The 23,180-nt window shown below is 29.3% G+C and overlaps 1 protein-coding gene across 13 annotated transcripts in view; it reads right to left on the bottom strand.

Annotated features, from left to right (window-relative positions):
* Positions 1-421: 421 nt before the first annotated feature.
* Positions 422-23,180, bottom strand: part of LOC145292166 (3-phosphoinositide-dependent protein kinase 1-like) — a 145,345-nt gene continuing 122,586 nt past the window's right edge. For all 13 annotated transcript variants that reach the window (XM_080138366.1, XM_080138373.1, XM_080138364.1 and 10 more), the window contains 5 exons: positions 21,562-21,608; positions 9,049-9,163; positions 7,074-7,171; positions 2,956-3,010; positions 422-823 (listed from right to left, as the gene is read on the bottom strand). In XM_080138366.1, coding sequence (XP_079994492.1) covers positions 725-823; positions 2,956-3,010; positions 7,074-7,171; positions 9,049-9,163; positions 21,562-21,608 — 414 coding nt within the window. In that variant the 3' untranslated portion in view covers positions 422-724. The remainder of the gene's footprint in view (positions 824-2,955; positions 3,011-7,073; positions 7,172-9,048; positions 9,164-21,561; positions 21,609-23,180) is intronic.

The raw sequence follows: 23,180 nt of genomic DNA on the forward strand, positions 1-23,180 counted from the left end.
AGGTTGGAGTGAAATGTCAACTCTCTTCTAAGAGTATCATCTTATATTCAATTTATATGGAAAACTGATTCCAAACATACACTTAAATTTGAAAAATCAATTAGAAAAAAAAAAAAAAAAAAAAAAAAAAAAAAATGTAATCTGAAAATGTGGTGCTTAAATTGATAATAAACTGAAAATGAAAAAAAAAAAAAAAGAAAATAATAAAAAAAAAAGATAAATAGAAAGCTGGGGTTTGATGAACGCGTCGTAAACGACCAGCCAAAAAAGAGAAAAAAAAAAAAAAAAAGAAAAAAGTGAAACAGAAATGAGGAAGAAGAAGGAGAAAGGGAGTTAAAAAAAAAAAAAAATCGAGTGATGGTATTTTTTTTTTTTTGTTGTTGCTTTATATGTATTTGGTTCTTCTTTATTTTCCTTTTCATTTCTGGTAGCACAAATGCCACCAGCCCAAAGACCTTTCGGTCAACTGTCAGATATATTTTGAATATAATGTAGCAAATAAGAATACAATGGTCCATTTGGTCAAATAGGTAAGACCAAAAGAAGACTGGGCTATTAGTGGTGGTAGTCGTAGTAGTGGTGATGGTGTTGGTGGTGATGGAAGAGTGCTCAACCACCGACTGTTGGTGCTGCAGCAACACGATGAAAAAGGAACGAGGAAGAGTAAAGTAGAAAAAAAAAAAAAAAAAAATGAGACCGTGAGAGAACAGTCTCCCACCCTCAATCAATGATGTCCATAGTAGCGTTGCCATACCTCCTGGATTTTATGCACCCATTCTTGAGCATGAGAGAAAGGATCTTCCAAATAATAGGTCCGGTTTGGCTGCAGATAGAAAATAAAATTTATCTTATTTTTTCTTTTTTTAACTACTATATAAAATATCCAAAATATATTGAATCAAAGATAAGGCATTTTAAGTAAATAAGTCTAAGCTTAACATCAATGTATTTGGCTGCTGAAGATGAGAATCTGTGAAAATTCCCACTCCCAAATTGGAAAAGAAAGAAATAGGTATGCATCATAAAATATATTTTCTTATTTCACCATTTTTTACTCACTATATTTTTTCAACCTCCTTTGTATTTCATTTTCTTGCTACTTATTATGTTTACGGTTAAGTTTGTTAGCACAATATTTGTGTACAGCCTGACATCTACATCACTTGACAAATCATGACCAAACTAATCACAATATCAATCATGATCTAACTTTGATTTAAATGTCCTCAAATTAAATTAATTCTAAGGCTAAGGTCAGAAAATGATGAAAGTCTTACTTCTATGGACAATTCTGGTTCTATTAATCATAAAAACTCACTCCTTAGTCTGTATTGTAGACAATGATGTATAGATCTGATACTCTTTGACGATAGCAACTATCTTGCAATATTTCAGCCTAATCAGATAACGTTTTAGGATTATCAAAGTTTCCATGTCGTGTAACTTCCTAAAATATTCCATGCAATATGGTGACGTAAAATCCAAATAATATTTTGATCCATCTTTACTATGTCAGGTATAGGAGGTATGCAGACTCACAACTGACTTGTGTTCTTGTTCATTAATTATGCATTTATTTTTATTATTAGTATTTTTTAATGTGGTTTTATATTTGTGTGAAATAAAACCACTTGATCAATTTACGTGTTTTTTAGCGTACACTATTTTCTTTCCATCACGGATACATGCATCATACAGATTTTGTTTTTTAATTTTTATAGGGGTAAATCTTGAGACATTGATTCCAGTTTCCTTTCATATAAATAACTGTAAATGCTTTTCTTTCATTTGCAGTTTCATTTTACAAAGGGTTTTATAATAAAATAAATGTGCAATGGTTTTCCATGCATGTAATATGTTGATATTTATTTTTGTGAGAAAATCATATCAGCAGTCATTTATAAGAAACAAATGAACCAACTTCCGTGTTATGGATATTATCTAAGGATGGTTGGGTCAGTTCTTATCAATTTAATAAGATTCTATATGACTATGCACCAAGTTTGAGTTCCCTCAACTACAATTGTGATTCCATTGCCAAAATTTTTACATGTTAGTGCCCAACATCAGTTAAAGATCTGGCATGGCTATGAAGACCAATATCTTCAGATGACTATTTTGTCTTTTTCATCAAGTTGTTAGGTTTTTATTTGGTTGCATGTCAGGACATCTGGATATAGGTGAAAAACATGGTTGAACTACCAAAGACACCTGTGATCAGAGGAAGGTGAGCCACTGTGTTCCTGACATGGTCAAGTCACTGAATTCAGAGATGATGTACACAAGACTGGTGAAAAAACTATATCCCGCAAAAATCAGATAGCAGCCTCCATTTAAATAATGAAATACTCTTACTATCTCACGTGTAAATAATTTGTATACAAGAAAACAATGTTCTTGTTTAGAATTTCCCCTATATTAAAAAACAAAACTGAAGAAAAATCTCTATGATGCACATAGCTGTGATGAAATGAAAAACTCATATTCTAAAAATCACGTAAATTGAACAAGTAGTTTTATTTTTATGAAAAATCATTTTTAAACAAAGGAAATTCGTAAGAATTATGTAAATCTAGTTAGTTTTGAATTATCTCCCTAAGATTTTTTAAAGACTTTTTTTTTTTTTCAAAATTGCAAGCAAGACAGCTGCTCTAATGTTACTCATAAAATTTAATTTTTATATATAAAAATAAAATACTTGATCAATTCATGTGAGTTTTGGAATGGGATATTTTCGTTTTATCACAGGTATATATATCATATAAATTTTTATTTTTTTTAATATGGATGAAATTCTGGACAAAACCCGCAAACAATTTTAAAATAAAAAAAAACAAAAAAAAAAAAACAAAGCAATTTTTTTTTTTAAACTATGCATATTATTATTTTTTATAAAACATTTCTATTAATATTAGTTTAATAAAATAATTGTATATAAAAAAAAGTAAAACTTACTGTATGTACAAAATAAATCTTGAAATTTTTGGCTTCAGGCCTCAGGTCTATTGACCTAAAAGGAAAAAACAATGGCATCATTTGCCATAATTCAACATGTATTACCTTAATATCAAACAATGATAATTGTCATACTTTCATAATCTGCCCAGTCATGGAGTATTACTGCCACATCCGGGCATCTACCATTAGTAGTCACACTCTTAGACAGGGCTCAAAAAATAGTCTAATTAGTAATACACATCAAAAATTGAAATTACTAAATATCTCAATAATGGCATGCATAGAAAGATCTTGATTACGGCCATATGCATTTTGTTACATTTTTTTTAACTACTTTTTTCAGTAATAATGCTTTATTTTTGCTAAAACAAGATTAAGCAATGAAATTTGCCAAATGAATGTACTTTTATGCAAGGAATCTGAGTATGGTACTGAAAATCTTCAGAAATTGGTTTCTTAGTAATCTGTAGTAAATGCACATAAATATGTTGCAATACCATAAAAATTCCATGTATGCATTAACAAAAAGAAGTTAGAGAAAATAAAGTTGAATTGTAATACATTTCATGTACAAGAAACAGAAACCTAATAAGTAGGGCTGTTTAAAAAATATATTGTAAGATTTCTTTAGTATTATTGTAGATTAATATGTGCTAAATCGCCTCCACCTGCCTCTCCAAAATATATGATTCTCATGTTTTTTTTTTGCAGCAATTACATATGAACACACTGAAAAACTTGCAAGAAAAAAAAAAAAAAAAAAAAAAAAAAAAATTATATATATATATATATATATATATATATATATATATATATAGCAAAAATGGTAATTAGTAAAAACCTGAAGAAAGTGCTCAATTCTATAGCAGAGTAAACATTTATTCTATTACCGTTTTATCTGTTTACTTACACTTCTGTTAAAGTCTGACAAAGTTGCTAGATCGTCGATACGATTCAGTAACAGAAACAGATAAAACGGTAATAATATATATATATATATATATATATATATATATATATATAAATTTAATGTAAAACAATTTTCGATTTTAGGGCCATTCTAATGTTTTAGGGCAGTTAACCTTTTTTTTCTCTATGGGAAATAAATCTTATGTATTTTTTAAAATTAAAAAAAAAAATTATTATGTGTTTTTAAGAAGGTCTTTTGTAGGAGGAAGAAGCTTAATACCCAGACTTCAAATTAGTAGTGGTAGGGCAAGCAGCAATTATATGTAAACACCCTGAAAACTTGGCAGAAAGAAAAAAATAAATAAAACAAGTCTTTTAGAGTAGGGTATTAGTTTTACATATAAAGTTAATATAAACCAATCCACCAGCATTTTAGAGCATTTAATTTATTTTTCTATGAGAGACAAATCATGTGCATTTTTTTTTAATGTAGGGTCTTCTTTTTTTTTTTAAGACTTTCTATGATGGGGGACTTGCCATTCAGATTTAGGGCTAGTGGTAGAGTTATGAAAGGGTTTTTATTTTGAAATTGGTGCCATTCAAACTTAGGGTCATTGAAATTTAAGGGTGATGGTACAACAGGCACTATTTGGAGGTGGGCTTGTCACTCAGACCTAGATTTAGTAGGTAGTGCAACTTTTCAAATCAAAGAAATATCAAGAAAACTGCTCTAAAAGGCAAGTATGGTCAGGAAATGGGGGTTCATTATACATCAAATGCAAAAATGATCCCTCTTTTATTCTAAGTTATCTTTGTCATTTTTTTCATTTCCATTGTTTTTAGAGTAATCACACATATCGTCTAAAAGAGTAGAATCTTATTTATTACTAAGAGTCTGAAAGTATATTTGAAAACCAATATTTCTTGAAGGAAATGTTCTAAAAAATATTTTTAAAAAATCACACACTGCATTAATTTAAAAAAAACCCCAAAAAACAAAAAAAAAAACCCACCCCAATAAACGTAATTCAATAAAATTCGATTTCAAGCTAACGGACAACAATTGCTGCTTAGGCTGTAATTATTAGCGCTACTGTTCAAATTGTTTACTTTCGCTGAAAATGTGTTATAATTTGGAGGGAGACCATATTTAAAAACATTTTGTACCAAAAGAGAAATAAACACATAATTACCATTTTAACGCATAAAAAATAATGAAAACATTAATTTACTCATTACTTAGAATTATTTAGAAACAAGTGTTTGAAACACATCATGTTGAAGTCTTATTTTTGAGACAACTGAAAAACGAATGAACCAATTTATTTCATATGCCGACAATAAGTGAGACTGATTTTTTTTTTCAAATTGTCTTCCAAATTTTATGATAAAATTCTTCAGAGGTGTGTGACACAAAGCTTTTAAACACAACGGAAGGTAAAAAGAAAAATCTGATGACAAAATGGTTGTTTCATAGCATTAACATTTTCATCATTACTTTCCTAAAAACTCTTCAAATATATCATGTAGATTATTATTTATTCATGCATGTGAAAGGATATCCATTTCTGAACAAAATGGTGGTATTTTGAGGACTTAAAATGTTTTGATTTCTGAAATATTATTTTAGTAGAACAACTTTGAAATATCTGAAGTGGTTTTAGGGTTGGTCGGCATTACTACTCTAATCAAACAGGTCCTGCACTATCAACCAAACTAAACTTTGTCTTATCGCCACAATATCACTGCCTGTTTTACAAATATTTTAACAGAACTCACTACTACTGCCCCTCTTTGCATACATATTCCGGGCAAGCAGCAAAATCCCACCCGCCTTACTGTTAAGGCCTCTGGTTTCTTCCCTTAAACTGCTAGATTTTGGAATTTATTCTGTTTCCTTCTTCCATGACTGTACTAATCTGCAGAAGTTTAACTGTAATGTGAACAGACATCTTGCTATTTAACTTCCCACAGTCACCTGTTAGACACGATCCCAAATAGTAGTAGCCCCTTATGTTCCAATGGCAATATGCCTTGTTTGAAATTAAAAAAAAAAAAAAAAAAAAAAAAAATTAAAAATGCATATTGCATTTGAAATCAGTTTTTCAAATTATGAGTCTTGACTCTTCAGCAGGTCACTACATAAAAAGCGGATGCTAAGAGCAAATATATAAACAAACCTAAGCGTTGTATAGAACTCATAAATTGATGCTAGTTTTACCTATTTCTCCCAAAAAAAAGGCAGAATTTATTAATCAAGAAATACTTATTCAGAAGAAGTACAGCAGGTAATTGTGTAACCCTTGCTTCACTATCAATTCCTTTACAGTGGGTATTGATTGTCTTAAGACTGAAGAGAGGCCTTTATAATATATTTAGTTACATAAAATACCAATATTTGTGGATGATAAATATATAAATAAATTAATGCTGAAGTGTGTAATAGTCTGCCTCTTAATTTATTGCATGCAAATATAAAAAGTCAAAATGCATAACAGGATTCTGTGGGCAACAGTACAAAAATAAAAAATGTACTTGCGCAATATAATTCAATTTCAGATAAATTCATTTTAGGTAAAAAAACAAAAAACACTATGTTCTTACCTTGCATATAAAAATTTTTAAAAATTATGAAAAATGATTCAATAGAAAAATAATTATAAGCAAAATTTAACGAATTATACAGTTTTATAATTGTGAAAAGTTCTTAAAATACAAGGGAAGCAACTCTGGCCCATGATCTTTGAAAAGATAATTATCTCCCTTGTTTCTAATTAAAATCCGGCATTTCAAAATAGAAAATGTTGGATTGCTAATAACTATGATCTATGATATTTTGTAAAAAAAATAATTCTAGCAGATGTAGTCAATCATTTAATATTTTTTTTTACTAATTTCAACATGATACGTAATTACATGTTTATCTAAAAAGCATTTTTGTAAAATGTAAGTATACCGCAAAAGCACACACACACACACACACACACACACACACACACACACAAAAAAAAACACAAAGTCAGAACACCTTTTCCCTGCCTAATGATTAAATTAACACCAAAAATGTAAAAAGTTGTGAAAAAAAAGAAAAAAAAAGAAAAGAAAGAAAAAAAGAAAAGAAAAAAAAGAAAAGAAAAAAAAAGAATAAAAAAAAAAAAAGAGAAAGATTTTTAAAACATTTCAATATAAAAATGCTTCCAACTAACCAAGGTATTTCCCCTTTAAGAACTTTATTCACAGGATCTACGTAGTAGAGATGTGGGCCCTCTGTAAGCAACAACATTCTTCTTCGAGCAAAGAGTCCCTGTAAATAAGAAAAAAAAATAATGACAAGACTTGTAACTGATTTGTCAAAAATATAATTGTCAATGTTTCTGAATTTTTGAGGTGAGGATTGATAATTTATATTATTTGGACTACTATTCTCATCTTCAGTGTTATTCTCACAATGTTTTGTCTGGTGGAATCTCAGACCTTCTTCAGTTGTATTTTGTCAAACTCAGGGAATCTGCATGGAATGCTGAATCAAACCCATTATTTAGCATGTTTTGTTCCATCAGCCATGACCCAGTAGAAGTAATTCTCAGTTGTATTCTTAGTATCGCCTGCACTGATGATTGAACCTTTAAACTTAAGATACACTTAAAGGTTGGAGGTTACATTGGCCGAAATGTTGCGAGGATAACACTCAAGATGAGAACAGTAATTCAAATGCATATAATTCCCTATTAAGAAATTTTAAAATTAAATGAAGATTTTTCTAACAAATAAATTATCTCTCTTGGAAATGAAAACTAACGTTTTGCAATGATCTCACTTGAGTACGAGGTTTAGGTGCTAATCCTTAACTGATAACCCCAAGTTAAAACTGAAGAAAAATTATTCTGATGTACATATCTGTAGCAGAAAAGATTGTACATCAAAAATCATGTAAATTTGATCAAGTAGTTTTCTTTTACATTTTTACATGAATTTGAGTGATTTCAATGCCCCCCTCTCCATTTTAAGAATGGCTTTCTAAAATCTTGCAAAAGTTTGAATTATTTGGAATTATCTCCTCTGCCTTGCAAAATGGCTTAAAGAGATCTCGATTGCTGTTTTAGTCATAAAATTTGATTTTCTTTTTTAAAATAAAACCACTTGATCAATTTAAACGATTTTTGGTGTACAATATTTTCATTCCATCATGGGTATATGCACACCATAAAGATTTTTCTTTATTTTTAGTAATTTTGTTTTTTCATGAGGGGAGGGGTTATGGACTTGCACCAAAGTTTATGTAAAATGACTGAACACCTTGTCAAAGTAATTCAAAATATAGATTGGAAGAAAAAAAAACCTTGAAGATGCTGTGATGTGAATCATTAGTGATGCGCTGATTCAGCATCCAAATTAAAACAAAAATTAATCTTTAAAACTTTTTGAAAGAAAGAGTTAGAAGTAACTTTTCATGTAAAGTGTTCTTGTGCAAGGAACTATACAATTTGGTAGAGGAAAATGACTACAAGTGAATCAGGAGGGTTACAAAAGAAGCAAGGGATAAAAAAATATATATGAAATTCAAAAACACTTTTTTACAACAAAATAAAATGACAAATCAAATCATCAAAGGTTGATAAGAGTTTTCTGCTTTACAGCAAATCAACCCAAGCCTCTTTCATGGACTAGCAAAGATATAAAACATTTAAAAAAATGCTAAGAATTTAAAATATTTTCCCAAACGAAATATTTTATCTTTAATAAGGAAAAGAAAATCTGCACATGTAGATTTTATCAAAAAATTTATTTTTTCTCTTCAGCTTTGCTGATACTGTTTACAGGATCTAAAAATACCAACCGGCATTGATCTTTTGACTAAGATCAAAGTGTAATATCTGGAAATATTTGAAATAGGATGATCTGTCCAGAGTAAAACTTTGCCAGATGTATTTCATAACACATTGGTTCAGCAGACATTCAAGTGAGGAAATATGAAGTAGAAAACAAATATTCTCAAGAAGATCACCCACCCCACTCATTTAGAGCATCAAGCTATTTACGAAATCAGTTTTCCATTAATATATAATAAACCATTAGATGTATACTAGCTGAAGTAAAGAGACAAAGCTGTCTTCCGGTTATACCTACAAGGCACATCACATAGAAATTACCAAGAAAAGCAGTCCTCTCTTCTGAACTCACCTTGCGTTTATCAACCAAGCCTTGCTTTAGAATTAGGTTCCCTTTCACAAACCTGTGGAAATCATTTTCACGAGCTTGCTTTTCAAGAAGCTCTTTCCGTTGGTCTTCAGTTATTCTGCAATGACAAACACCAAGGAATGGCGTGAAAGTACACAGACGAGATAAAAACCCAGTCCAGGTGGGTGCTTAGACTAAAATACTGTAATTGTAAAAATGATACAGCTGTAGCTGACCATCTTTGCTGGAGAAAGTAACCCCCAAAGAATCATTTTATAGATTTTTTTTTTTTTTTTTATATTGATACAAAGAATGGCTAGAAACATGGGAAATTAATGTTTTGGTAAATTAGTTTAGCTTTTGCAAATCAGTAAAAGCTTAGAAAATATTTTCATGCTAATCTGAAGAATAAACCATGCAAACATTTTGTGAGAAAGAATTAGAAAAAAAAAAAACATTTCTTTCAGACTGACACCTTTGAAATGACTAACCTTTAGTTAAAAATTATTTTTAGATGATGATATATCAAACAATTAAATAATATTTAGAAAAATATATTATTTGTGATTATAATAAAAACAAAAGTGCATAAAAAAAAATTATATTCTATGAATAGGAATAAGTCGCATTCAATGGATTACAAAAGCAGACATAAATTTGAATAAAAATCATATTTGGCTTTTAATTCTTTCATTAATGCCAATTGAATATACATGATATATATATATATATATATATATATATATATATATATATATATATATATATATATATATAAGTTAAAATATATTGTTAAGATGAACTTGAAACTTATTTTTATTCAAGTGCTCAATACAATGTAGAGCTTTTATTAATAACTTATATAAAACATGAGAAATAGTTTATATGCATCAATCAGCATTTCAATATTAACACATTTCAGCAGTCTGGTTGAGATGTGTCAACATCAAAACGGTGGTTGATCAACATAGACAATTTCTGTCTATCTCTCTTTCCATATATATATATATATATATATATATATATATATATATATATATATAAATAAAATGTAATAGAAAAAAAATAATTATAATGCTCAATTACTTGTGCAAAGCACACTTTATATAAATATTAGTGTTGGGACAATCAGAATCAGAAAAATCAGAACTTTTGGATGTATTGAAAGCAATATCAGAAAAATTTGTTTTCTGATACCAAAAACGATTCCTTTGATTTTTTTTTTTAATTCAATTTTGTTTCAAACAAAATCTTTGTAATAATAAAACAATAAATATTTATTAGTTTTAAACTATCAGTAAAGCTAAAAATCTAAAGATCATCCCCCTCCCACAAGTGTATTTTTATGTTTGAGAAAATATCTGCAGATTTAACATGTTTTTACGGTAATTAGGAATAAATAACTTTATAGTTTAGAGATTTATAAAGAATCGGTATCAAAATTGGGAATTTAGCACAGAACTGGTAAGAATAGTGGAGTCGTTCCATCACTAATATATGAATATATATATATATATATTAAATTTTAATTGTCATTACACATTAAGTTGATCTTTTATCAATACATAATATTTCACAGAAACACTAGAAACTAAGCCCACTGGGCTAAAGCTACCAAAAGTAACTGATTCTTCAATGTTTTGACTAAAAAATCAGTTACACTCAGTACCTTTAGCATAACAGGCTTAGGTTCTAATGTTTCAGTGAAATCAAAAGTATTAACTGAAGATCAAACTAATGTATAGTGTCAATTTCAATATATATATATATATATATATATATATTGAAAAAAAGAGTGATGTTTAATATTGAATTGCTGGGGACAAGGGTGTGAATGACATTACAAGGAACAAAGTGCTAAAATTGCATTGTTTCTACAATGAGAAAGGAATTGATATTACATATAATATAAAACAATAAAAAACATGTTACTTCTTAAATCAAAATACAAATATCATGTATTAATGAAATGAATAATTCTTTTCTAACAGTAAAAAAAAAAAAAGAGCATCTTAAATAACAGCAAAACCATAACTTTTTGATTTTATAATAAAAATACTTTTATTCCCTCCAATTTCATGAATGTTCTAACGTTTTTCTATTTGAATTTCTGGTTCTGGTCCAGAATTCTCCGTATATTAAAAATAAAACTAAAGAAAAATCTGTATTATGTGCATGCTTATGACAAAATGCAGATATATTCCAAAAATCACCAATTGATAGTTTTATATTGATATAAGAAAATCAAATTTTATGAATATCTGAAAGGTAACAGTCCTGCACCATTTTATAAAATATCTTAAGAAACAAAGGAAAATAATTCAACAATAATTCATACCTATTAGATTTGTTGTAATGGCTATGATTTTCAATTAATCACTTAAAATGATTTGATCAATGAAAATAAAACTATTTTATTTATTTCCATGATTTTTGGAATACATTTTTTTTTTCTTGCAGATATATAGATCATACAGATTTTCCTTATTTTTTGTTTTTTTAATGTAGAGAGACTTCTAGACAAGAAATAAAATTTCCAAACTCAATATTCAAAATGTATAGAAAAATAAAAAAAAAAGCAAAAAACCTGCCTAAATTATAGAAAATTGTTTGGTTAAGCAGAATTCTATTCTAGAGAAATCTAATTTCTCCTTCCATGTTTGGAAGATGCTACAATTTCATTTTTTTTCTTCTTTAGAAATAACATTTTTCCATTAATCTACTTTTTAATTCAAGACAAGTAGGATGGTTTAATATTTTAGTTATTTTATTTAAATAAGTAAGAATCATTCATCTAGTTTGGTTCTATGAATCGCGTGCAAATAATCTGCTGTAAAATGTATATTAAATAAACAATCAGACAAACTTTTCTAAATGGCTTTGATAAAAAAAAGAACAATTTTAACAACTAATTTTGTGAGTTTTAGTTTCAGCACTGAATTCACAAAAAATGTAACCAAATTCACGTTTACAAAACGATCTATTATGGAATGTAAAAATGTAGGTTGTTTTTTGTTTTTAAATTGACATTTAAATATTTGAAAAAAAACAAAAACAAAACAAAAAAAAACTTATTTCATTATTTCTGTTATAAACAAGATTGTCTGCTCTTTTTGCAACAGACAGATGGACGACGATAACAAGCAAGGTATGGTCTCTTCTGATTAATCTTTCTCTCAAATAACATGAAATCTCCCCATTTACCCAAGAACAGCTTCCTTGTTCGCTGCAGAAATCAAAAGTTTAAAAAAAGAAAAAGAAACAACAAAAAAACAATACAATTTTAACTATAACTACTGTTTCATATTAAAATATACTAATGGATAATGTAATTGTTGACAATGCATTTCCATAGAGATAAACTAGAAGCTCCAACATATATGCCTGAGATGGGTCAATATGAAAGGGACCAATTCTCTTCCATGACAACGCTTGCCCACATGATTTTATTTTATTTTTTTTACATGGAGGTCACCACTTATCAAGGCCCGGAAGCCACTTGGGGATAAGGGTTATAGCATGTGTACAATAATCAATGGGATAGTGTCGTAGCAATCGTTAGTATTGGAGATTTGATAAAGTGTCATTACTTAAGGGGGCGGTTCATCAGGAACTTGTTTATGTTGGACTTGAAGACATCCATGTTAAAGTCAGGAGGGAAACAGGCAAGCGGTAGAGAGTTCTACAGGCGTGCAGTTCTAAGAAAGAAGCTTTGTTCATGGAATCTACGTTTTGATTTAGGCACAGATAAAGAGTGGGGAAAATTATTAACAGTGGTTTCAGCTAGACGGGTGTTCATCGTGAAAGATTGGCGAGGGGGGGGGGACCAGAGATTGGAGCTTAGACGAGCACTTGCCATGGAAATAACGATAAAACAAAGACAGGCTTGCAACGTCTCTTCTGTGGGAGAGAGGTTGCAGGGAAGAGAAAAGGGCATCCTCCACTAAGCCATGTTGCTCAACTGACCCTGCAGAAGCTGAATAAATATGGTAGCTAAAAGACTGCCTCATCCACCATATTCACTGGCTCTCTCACCCACCGATTATCACTTTTTCAAGCAACATGACAATTTCCTGCGCGAAAAATGCTTCAAAAGCCGAGATGATGCCAAATCGGCCTTCAATAACTTCATCGCTTCCAGAACTTTGGATTTTTATGCTAATGAGATAAATAAACTCATTTCTTATTGGAAAAAATATGCTGATTCTAATGGTTCTTATTTTGATCAATAAAGTTTATTATGACAGGAGTCATGAGCTTTTGAAGTTGAACATAAAAAACGACATTAATTTTGCATCAACCTAATATGTACAAATGATAGCGAGGAATTTGAAAAAAAGAAAACATCTGATATATCCAAAGGCGTTAGAATTAAATTGTGAGCATAGAGGAATACAAGCTACATTTTGAAATTTAGATATAAAAATTAAGGATGGAATTTTTTATAAAATATTTAATAAAAGAGATTCCTTCCCCTTTCAAATAGTTTGTATGCCGCACAAAAATTGTACTTGCCCTATATATATATATACGTTTTATGGAAGCATTATGTCAGAGTTTCTGACAATAGCTTGCATCACCTTAAAATTAATAAATTTTATACATACAGTTTCTATCTTTGTATTAAGGATGATTAAACAAGGTGGTAATAAATCTAAAATATTTAAACAGTTAAATAAAGCATTTGTTCGTTATCCTTATGCTCTTAAATTGTATAAAACTAACAAAAATATATTAACAAGGAAAATTCAAAACTACATTAGTAATGTATATAAAAAATTGTATGTGTGTGTATATATAAATTATTTTTAACTTTCATATATTTTTAATAAATAAATAACAATGTAAATCTATAAAAGTGTGCGTGTGTTAGCTGTTAAGGGGGTCAAAGTTCAATGATTTAACCTTTGAGACCTCTACCAAACTCTTCCGCCAATTTTGGGTATAAACAATTGAAATTTTAGATATAGGTTCCTTGGACATGGATCTAACTTAATAACTTGATTTGAGCCCAAAACAATAAATTTTAAGGGGTTATAATAGGAGTCAAATTAAAAAAAAAAAAATAAATAAATAATCGACCTCTCAGACAATTTCTGGTCTAAATATTTGAAATTTTACATAAAGGGTATTCAGAGATAGGGCAAGCTTTTTAATCAGTTTGGGTTGAAAATTTGAGCTATCAATATATAAATGTATGTATGTATGTTTGCATGTCTGCTTAAAACTTTTGACAGAGGCGATGAATTTTCACAAGATCAGTATCGTTTTGAAGCTCGACCCTTCAGATGATAAATACCAAAACATTGACTAAAAACAATTTCTTCACTCTGAACTGGCCACTTTTCTACAGGGAGGGGTCGCTTTTTCACCGATATTTTCGAAAGTCATCCCCTCTTTTCGATTGTCTAGCCTTAATTTAAACCTATGTCACTTCCGGTGGTAACAGCAAAGATGTCAGATTTTTTCCCCGTTCTTTTCCCTCTTCGTGGTATGGGTTCGAGCCTGCCTTCCTACTACCATTTTTTTTTTTTTTTTTTTTGCTCCACACCTCCAAACACCCGGGCTGAAATGCGAGGATATAAATAAAGTACTAATAATAGTAGGGGATGATAAGCAGTATAATGGATCAATCTGAATGGTATAACAGATAGGTAAATTAAAAAAATATATCCATTTTGAATTTGAAGACAAGGACGAGTGTCACAGGTAAGGAAGACATTTGTTTTGATAGCATGACTAGGTTAGCCAAATTAATCTGGAGCAGGAAACTAGATCAAATATACAGAACATTTTTTTTGTTCTTGTGATTAAGGTGTCTGATCAACACTGCTGGAAGCCATGATTTAATATACTATTTTGTTTTTAAATCCCCAAAACAGTTTTATGATAGACAACTGATGATCCCTGAAATAACATTAGGACTATCGTGAATTCAAGAAAGCAAGTTGATGCAGCGATTGCAGGTGATTAAATGACTTACTGACTAAATAGTTTTCCAAAAAAACTTCCAAGACTATACACACATATATAACTCTCTACCCCGATCAGAAGTTTAAAATAAGGGATGTTGGGAGCCAAGCTAACTATTTATCAAATAAAGAAATAACTCTTTCCTACTTAACCACTCATATTGGCAAAATTGTTAGTTGGAACCCAATATTAAAATATACAAAGATTACAAAAAGAAAAATAAGACCAGGGACTGTAATATCAGATTTTCATACAGCAAGTGAGACGCTAGTTCTGGGGATACAAATATAAAAGTCTGAAAAGAATCCAATGTAGGCGACCATATTTTTGGATTTGAAACCAGCAGTACTGATGTTTTTCTGATCTTCTGTAACACATAAGTATTACATTCTTATTTTGATATTTCCTTATAATTGAGTACTCGGCTGGGTTTCTCTCCCACTAACCTTGCATAGGTATATAAGGAGAGTAGAAAGTGGATCTTGGGTTTACTTTTGGCAGCCACATAACTTTCGCTTCCTTTATTTTGTCCTTTATTTTCAACTTGGAACTCAATTTTTAATATCATTTCCAAAACTCCTAGATGGGAGGAGGGGGTAGGGAATGATGGTAATGCTTAAATATGAAACGTCAAGCCAATTTTATGTGGTTATCCAGTTTTACCCAAATAATAACGGCTTGTAAAAAAAAGAAACAGAAAAGAAAAAAAAAAAATGTCTAAAAAATTTCATGAACTTATGTGCTAGGTTTAAAAAAGTACATTAAAAATTATGCAAATTCATTAAGTATTTTTTTTAAACAAGAAAAAACACATTTTAACAGCAAAATGTTTCATCTGCCATTTTCAGCTTATATTAAGGTATACAGCCAAGAGAGAGAATTTAAACTTTAATCCAAGTAAGCTTTATTTCTAACACGTTTATCAATCAAATTTTATTTTATAAAAACAAAAATACTGGATGCATTTGCATAAATTTTGGTGTACAGCATGTTTTTCAAAACCTTACAGATATGTACATAATAAAATTGGTGTTTAAATATAATTTTTTTATATTTGGGTAAAACTAGATAAGGTTCAAATTTATAATACCCTATTTAAAAGAGAGAATAACAGCAACACACAAGCAAATTTGTTTATTGAACACAAATTGTATCATTAAAGAACTAAAAAAAAACAAACATTTACAACTTTAATCATATCGGCTTATATTTTATTTTTGAAGAATTCATTAGAATTAATAATGCAAGAAAAAAATTGAAAAAACGAATGCTTTAAATTTAGTTTATTTATGCAACAAAGTATTTGAAGAATGGAGTTAATGGAATGAAATACCAGTCAATCAATAAAACAGGATGAACATAGATCTGTTTATTTTAAACTAGAATGTTAAAAAAAGCTTAATAATGGTTGACTTGGCACAATGACAAATTTATATACAAGGGTAGGAAAAAAACACTAAGCATTAACACTTACATTAGAGAACAAATGCTTAACAAGACTGCAATTTTATTCAATTTGGACAACACTAGTTTGTATTTTCAATGAAGATACCAGGAAAGTAAAAGACGAGAAATAAACAATTTTTTATAGGCTCTTTGGTTTAAAGGGTCTAGAAGTGAGGTTGAATTAATTATATTCTGGTACGTTGGTTGGTTTGTTTTTATTTTACGGCATATCAACCCTTTTCAGGTTATTTAATGCAGAATCCAAAGATTTTGAATCCAAATTTTTTAATAGAATATATTTGTTTTCAAGCCGGTTTCTATATAACCCATAGTTGGGACCCTAACAGGTACTACCACTCTGGGTCAGAGTGGACCTGGGAGCAATGGCAATTAAAGGGTGGCTTCACACTCCCCAAAGCCTGCAAGCTGAGGCCTCACCACTGGATATAGTTTCAGGTCATATCCAGGACCTTCTGGTACGTGTTAGTAAAGTTACCCTATAGTCCTAAATACTGGTTCAGTATACTAAATAAATTGAGCTCTCTAGTAAAAAAAATGACGCTTGATGTATATCTGTAGCTCTATATTTGATTTTAGACTGAATCTTTCTATTCGGATTAAGCCTGTAATTCAAAATGTTAAATTTTTAAATGGACATTAATATTAGTACTAAAATTGATTTTGCTTTTGGCCATGGAAGAAACTGTGTGAAACCATGTACCTCGGAATATAAACGCCAAACTAAACTTTTCACTTCCAAAATTTAAATTAAAAAATTTATTTAAGTCTTCTAAAAGCCAACAGATCCTCTACAAACCATAATATCTACACTTCAAGAATTTTTCCAGCAGAAATCTCAGCATAACCATTCAAAGAAGTAGAGATCTATACGATTTAAATATTCTTACCTCAAGTCTATGGATGTACATACCAGCAATAGAGTTATGGATTTATCCAAGTTTTGACCAACTTCATTGATTAAATCTTCTGTCAAAATGCATTTTCATACTTTGATATCAATTTGAATATCCTGTTTTGCATTTGTATATTTACTAGCAGGGAAACCTGTTGTTCCCCAGGATTGAATGATCATCAATGAATGTTTCCAACTCTCATATTTTTTATTGTCGTTGAAATTTGTTTGAAAAATGGGTGATTTCACTAATCGATTTATTGCCTGGTCTAGTTGAGGATTCATCGCAGTGCACTGGGAGGAAGTCCCCCCACCCCACACACTGATTTAGTCCACAATACATTGGAATCTACATTACACTATAGAGAACCTACTGCTAATTTCATAATTTTTTTTATATATAATGACTTGAATTAAAGTTTAAAATACATAAGTCAAGTATCCTGTTTCAATTGTGAACTAAACAGAAATGTTCATTTCAAATGTGCCCCTGTCATATCAAAGCGCCTAGTGTTGATTTTGTTTCTTGCTTTACTGCAAAATTTAAACTCATATATATATATATATATATATATATATATATATATATAGATAGAGAGAGAGAGAGAGAGAGAGAGAATTACAAAATAAATATCAATATTCTCTAAAAATTAGAACCTATCAAGATAATAAAAAGCTCAATATACTAAACAAAGCAATTAAATAAAAAAATAGATGCAAATAAAATTGAATTCATTACAATATTTATTGATCCATCAAATTCAAATAAGGAATTACGATAATAAAAATTCATTAATGCATGAATTTTTAAAGATATGATTGAAAAATTAATTTTTCATTATTATAATTAGAACTTGATGAATCAGTATAATAATTTATTCAATTTTATTTTCATCATTTATTTTTCTTATATATATGTGTGTGTGTGTGTGTGTGTGTGTGTGTGTGTATAAAATTGGTTATAGAAATGTGGATAAACTAGTAAAAATAAGGACACAGACATTAAGACTGGATCAAGGTAGGTTCAATCATATTCATTTTATGATGTGACTTATATTGGAACACAACTCAACATGTTTATCACCAGCATAAATCAGAATAGATGACTTAAACCATCCCAATGACCAGATACTAGTCTTTTGCTTGTTATACACCTGTGTGGAAAGTTATGTTACAGAATATACTGTTGTCAAATAGTCATTCATCTAAGTATTAACCAGGCTCAACATCACTTAACTTCAGCAACCTGACATGACGAGCACATTAACGCGATGTCAGCAATATCATCATCATCATCATCATCTTCAGTTTAACGTCCTTACATGCTTGCATATGTTGGACGGCTTTTAGAAAATTGATTTCTAAAGTTATCTCTGGTCAGGTTTGTTTGGAAGGTTTTCCTTTAAATTGAAGTTGGATTTTTATAGTTTGGTTGCCCTTCCTGACACCAAGTTAATGCAGACCAACATTTTTATTAAGGCGCCATCTCTACATGATTGCCAATGAAGGCTAAAACTTCACTTGCTCTCAATGCGTGTAAATAAATAACAGCATAATTATCTTTCTCTTTTTAAAATACTAATTATTAGCCAGCATTAAACATGACATTAAATTCCTTTAAAAAGAAAAGAAAAAAAGCAAAATAAAATGACAAATATGCATGCGAGTATTATTTTTTCTAAACAGTTCACTTCTGGTAAGTAAAAATAAAGAAATACTCAATCTGAAATCGAAACCAAAACCTAAAGACAGGGAGTCAAGTATGATAACCATTAGGCCAGCTTGCTATGACCTTTAAAAAAATATCTTCAAACCTACTTATTCTTAACATAAGCTGTCATGTGAATGATTTATGCATGCGTAATTGTGAAACAGTTGACAAACAGATAAAAATCCGATTACCCCCCCCAAGCACCAATTTTTCAATTTTGACCCCTTAGCAGTCCTTGTTTTGTGGATGAAAACCAATTAAAAAGTTTACCACATGTCTGAATATTCTATATACCAAATTTCAAGTCTGTAGATCAAAAATTCATTGAGTATATAGGTTGAGAATTGTCCTCTCACACACACACATTCTCACTTTTATAGATTATATGTATCATAATATGTGATGGCTATTAATAAGAAAAGTTTTCAGGATTAAAACAAACAAAAACACAATTTTATGAAAGAAAAGAAATAATCAATACATCAAAATCAATCAAGAATCCTTGCTACTCCATAAATGTTGATTAAGGACAGCACATTTAGCAACCAATAAAAGAGAATGACACGGGAAGAACAAATTCAAACCTATTATGGCAGCTTTAGTTGATGGTACACTTAAATATATCTTTTTTTTTTTTTTAAATTTGCCAAGGACTATTTTTCATTTGGTATTCATTGCAGACAACTTTTAACTCTACTCAACATCATCTATTTAATAAATAAATGCATCTTAATGTTTAATGAAATATAAGTGGTATTTTCTTTTTAGCTCCTTAGGTCAAGTAGCTTTATGACTTGTCTGGGGCAATTTCCATTAAAAAAAAAAAAAAAGAGAAAGTAGTAAATTGTGAGATGTTGGCAGAAAAAAATAGCGTTGTTTATCACATTAACATGTAACATTTTTTCTTTGATTATTTTAGTGTTTTTAAGGCCATCATTTTAAAACACCAAACAGAATAAAAAGTATACACAATCCTGTTTCAAGGGTTTCATCATTATTTTTCCTTTCTTTATCACATTGCTGTAAGATCCACTTAGTTCATAATCATTATAAAACTTAATTTGAAAACTCAATTCTGTTCCATCCAGCACATTCTAGATACTATAATAAAAATATCAGTCAATATTATAAAAAAAAAAAAAAAATTAAATGATTACACTTCCGGTAAGAACTATATATATATATATATATATATATATATATATATATATATTTGCTTGATTATTTTTTTGGTAAAGAAATCCTGAGGTTTATGGGATAAACAATCAAATTGTTACTTCTTTTTGGAATGATATAAAAAAACAAAGCAAAAAACGTGTCCATTGTTTTTAAGTATGTTTTAAACTTAGAAAGGTTCAATTAAATTACTCCAAAAATAAAATTTTTCCCAATCTTTATAACTCAAATTGCCTCCTAGGTCTTCTTGAAAATTTATACAAACTTTCTCTAAAAGTTTTCTGGTTAGTGTCCAGAATTCCGCCTATATTAAAAAATAAAAATAAATAAAAACTATTATGGACATACCTGCGATGAAATAAAAATATCATATTTCAAACATCACATTGAATGAGTACTTTTATTTTTATAAAGAAAATAATTTTTAAACAATTAATGGAAATTTGTAGGCATTACAACAAATCTAGTTGGTATGAATTATTGTTGAGTTATCTCCCTTTGTTTCTTTTTTTTTTCTTCTCCTAAAATGGCGGACCAGACAGTCACTATTTGGATATTCATAAAATTTGATTTTCTTATTTAAAAATAAAACTTGATCAATTTACGTAATTTTTGGAATATGATATTTTTGTTTTGTCATGGCTAGGTACATTATACATATTTGTCTTTATTTTGTTTTTAAATATAGAGGGAATTCTGGACAAGAACCAGTTGTCTATCTAGATTATTTTTTCATTTTCATGGTTTCTAGCTTTTAGTACTGCAATTATTTAAAGCCAAAAAATAATGTATACAATAGATGTGATAGGATTTAGACTGGATTATCTTATCCCAGAATTTATAAGGTCACATGCAAACATTACAGAAGGGAATGATTATTGAAGGTAAAATTTAAGTAGGGGCGAAAATTCTCTTTGGTGCTTCATACTAGTGGATGACACATTCTCGACAATCAGTGTGACAACTGTCCTCCTAAGCATTTACCATCTCTTTTTGAGAAGGAGACAGTTTATCGTTAGTCGCCCCTACCGGAAAATGCTAATGGGACTGCTCAGGCATTTTCATGGGGCCAGAGTTCATTATCACTGAAGCATTGGCCTTTCTATTCCCACTTTCCAGCCTTGTGCCACAAATGCCTGCAGTGGGAGTGCGGTTAATATCAGGTAACTTTAAGACAATAAAAAAACACGAGAAGGAACTCTTCCAATGTTTGAAAAGATGCAGTTAAGAGAAAGAAAGAAAAAAGCTGAAACAATTTATATAATGAAGATATTTTTTTCAAAGAGAAATTACTTACACTGTCTCTGTAATGATTTCACCAATTCTTGCATCATCAAGACCAGGCTAAAAAATTGAAAAAAAAAAAAAAAAAAAAAAAGGTTAAATTACAAATTGTTTTATTATATTTTCATATTAACATTGGGAACAAAATTCTTAGGCAATTTTTAAGTTTGTATAAATTACTGGTTAGATCTTTATTTTCATAAATAAACATTGCTCTTTCTGGATTATAGATTTAAAAACATACAGGATGTCCCAAAATGATCCGACATTTGTTAGTCCCTCCAAAAAAGTTAAAAAATTAAATAATGAAAAAAAATTTAAATGTACGTAGAATGCCATTTTATTTCGCACAATCTTAAATATTAAATCAACCAAATGTTTTCCATCATTGCTAACATATGATTATAGATGTTCACAAAAGTTTTCATCACTTGATGGATTATTTCGAGTGGAATAGCAGCAATTTCAGAATGAATAGTTAGTTTTAATTCTTCAAGAGATCGAGGGTGATAGCTGAATACTTTTGACTTCAAATATCCCCACAAGAAAAAAGAAAATAGCAGGGGATTAGATCAGCCGATCTTGCGGGCCAACTAATATCACCACAACAGTTCAATTCATAAGGGTATTCTAAAATTAAAACAAAAAAACAAAAACCGGCATAAATACAGATATACATAAATTTTGACCTAATTAAAATAAAATGGCATTCTATGTACATATAAAAAAAAAAAAAATTTTCTTTATTTAAATTTTTTTTTTTACCTACAAATGTGTCAGATCATTTTGAGACACCTTGTATACAAAGGACATGTTATAAAAGGGTCAATATTTTAATCCTATTACTACTAACAATTATGAGTTAAAAACTATTGGTTAAAATTCTATTAAATAAAACCCTTGCAGAAATATTCTTTTGAACACTTTCATCATAATTATGCACAGTTTGAACTTTCTTTTATAAGTTTAACATAATTATTAAAACTAATATTTTTCCAAATAATAGATGATTAAACATTTAGAACATAAAATATGGATTTTCTTCTTCATTAATATAGATTTCAATATTTTGATATATCAAATAAAGCTTTGTTTCTCAATTGTAAAACCGAAATGAATGAAATCTATCCACCTTTAATGTCTCCCAATTCAAAAAAAGAATCTTTGCTCATCTAGTTGTGACTGAATATTAAAGTTTGAAGAACCTCATCATCTGAACTTGTATTTTGCTAATATGTATAAATACGCACACACATATTTTCTCAATGTTTTAGAAACCTTGAAAAAACATTCTTTAAATATCAGTTTAATCAACTATTTATCCATAAACCTATTTCAAACTTTAGTGTGACAAACCAATAAACAAAACCGGAGTTAGAATGGCTTATGAAAAAAAAGAAAAAGGTTGGTGGTTGTACAGAACGAAAAGATAATATCCCAAAAATCATGTCAATTGATCACCTAATTTTTATTAAAAAAAAAAAAATTTTTTTAAAGCGATTAATGGGAAATCGTAGTCATTACAAGGTTGATTTTGTAAGTTTGAATTATTGTGGGGTTCTCTGCTCTTGTTTCCTCAAGATGGCTTATTCATAAAATTTGATTTTCTTAATTAAAAACTATTTGATCAAT

Source organism: Euprymna scolopes, chromosome 13, assembly GCF_053919585.1.
Source record: "Euprymna scolopes isolate OS-2025 chromosome 13, ASM5391958v1, whole genome shotgun sequence".
NCBI lineage: Eukaryota > Metazoa > Mollusca > Cephalopoda > Sepiida > Sepiolidae > Euprymna > Euprymna scolopes.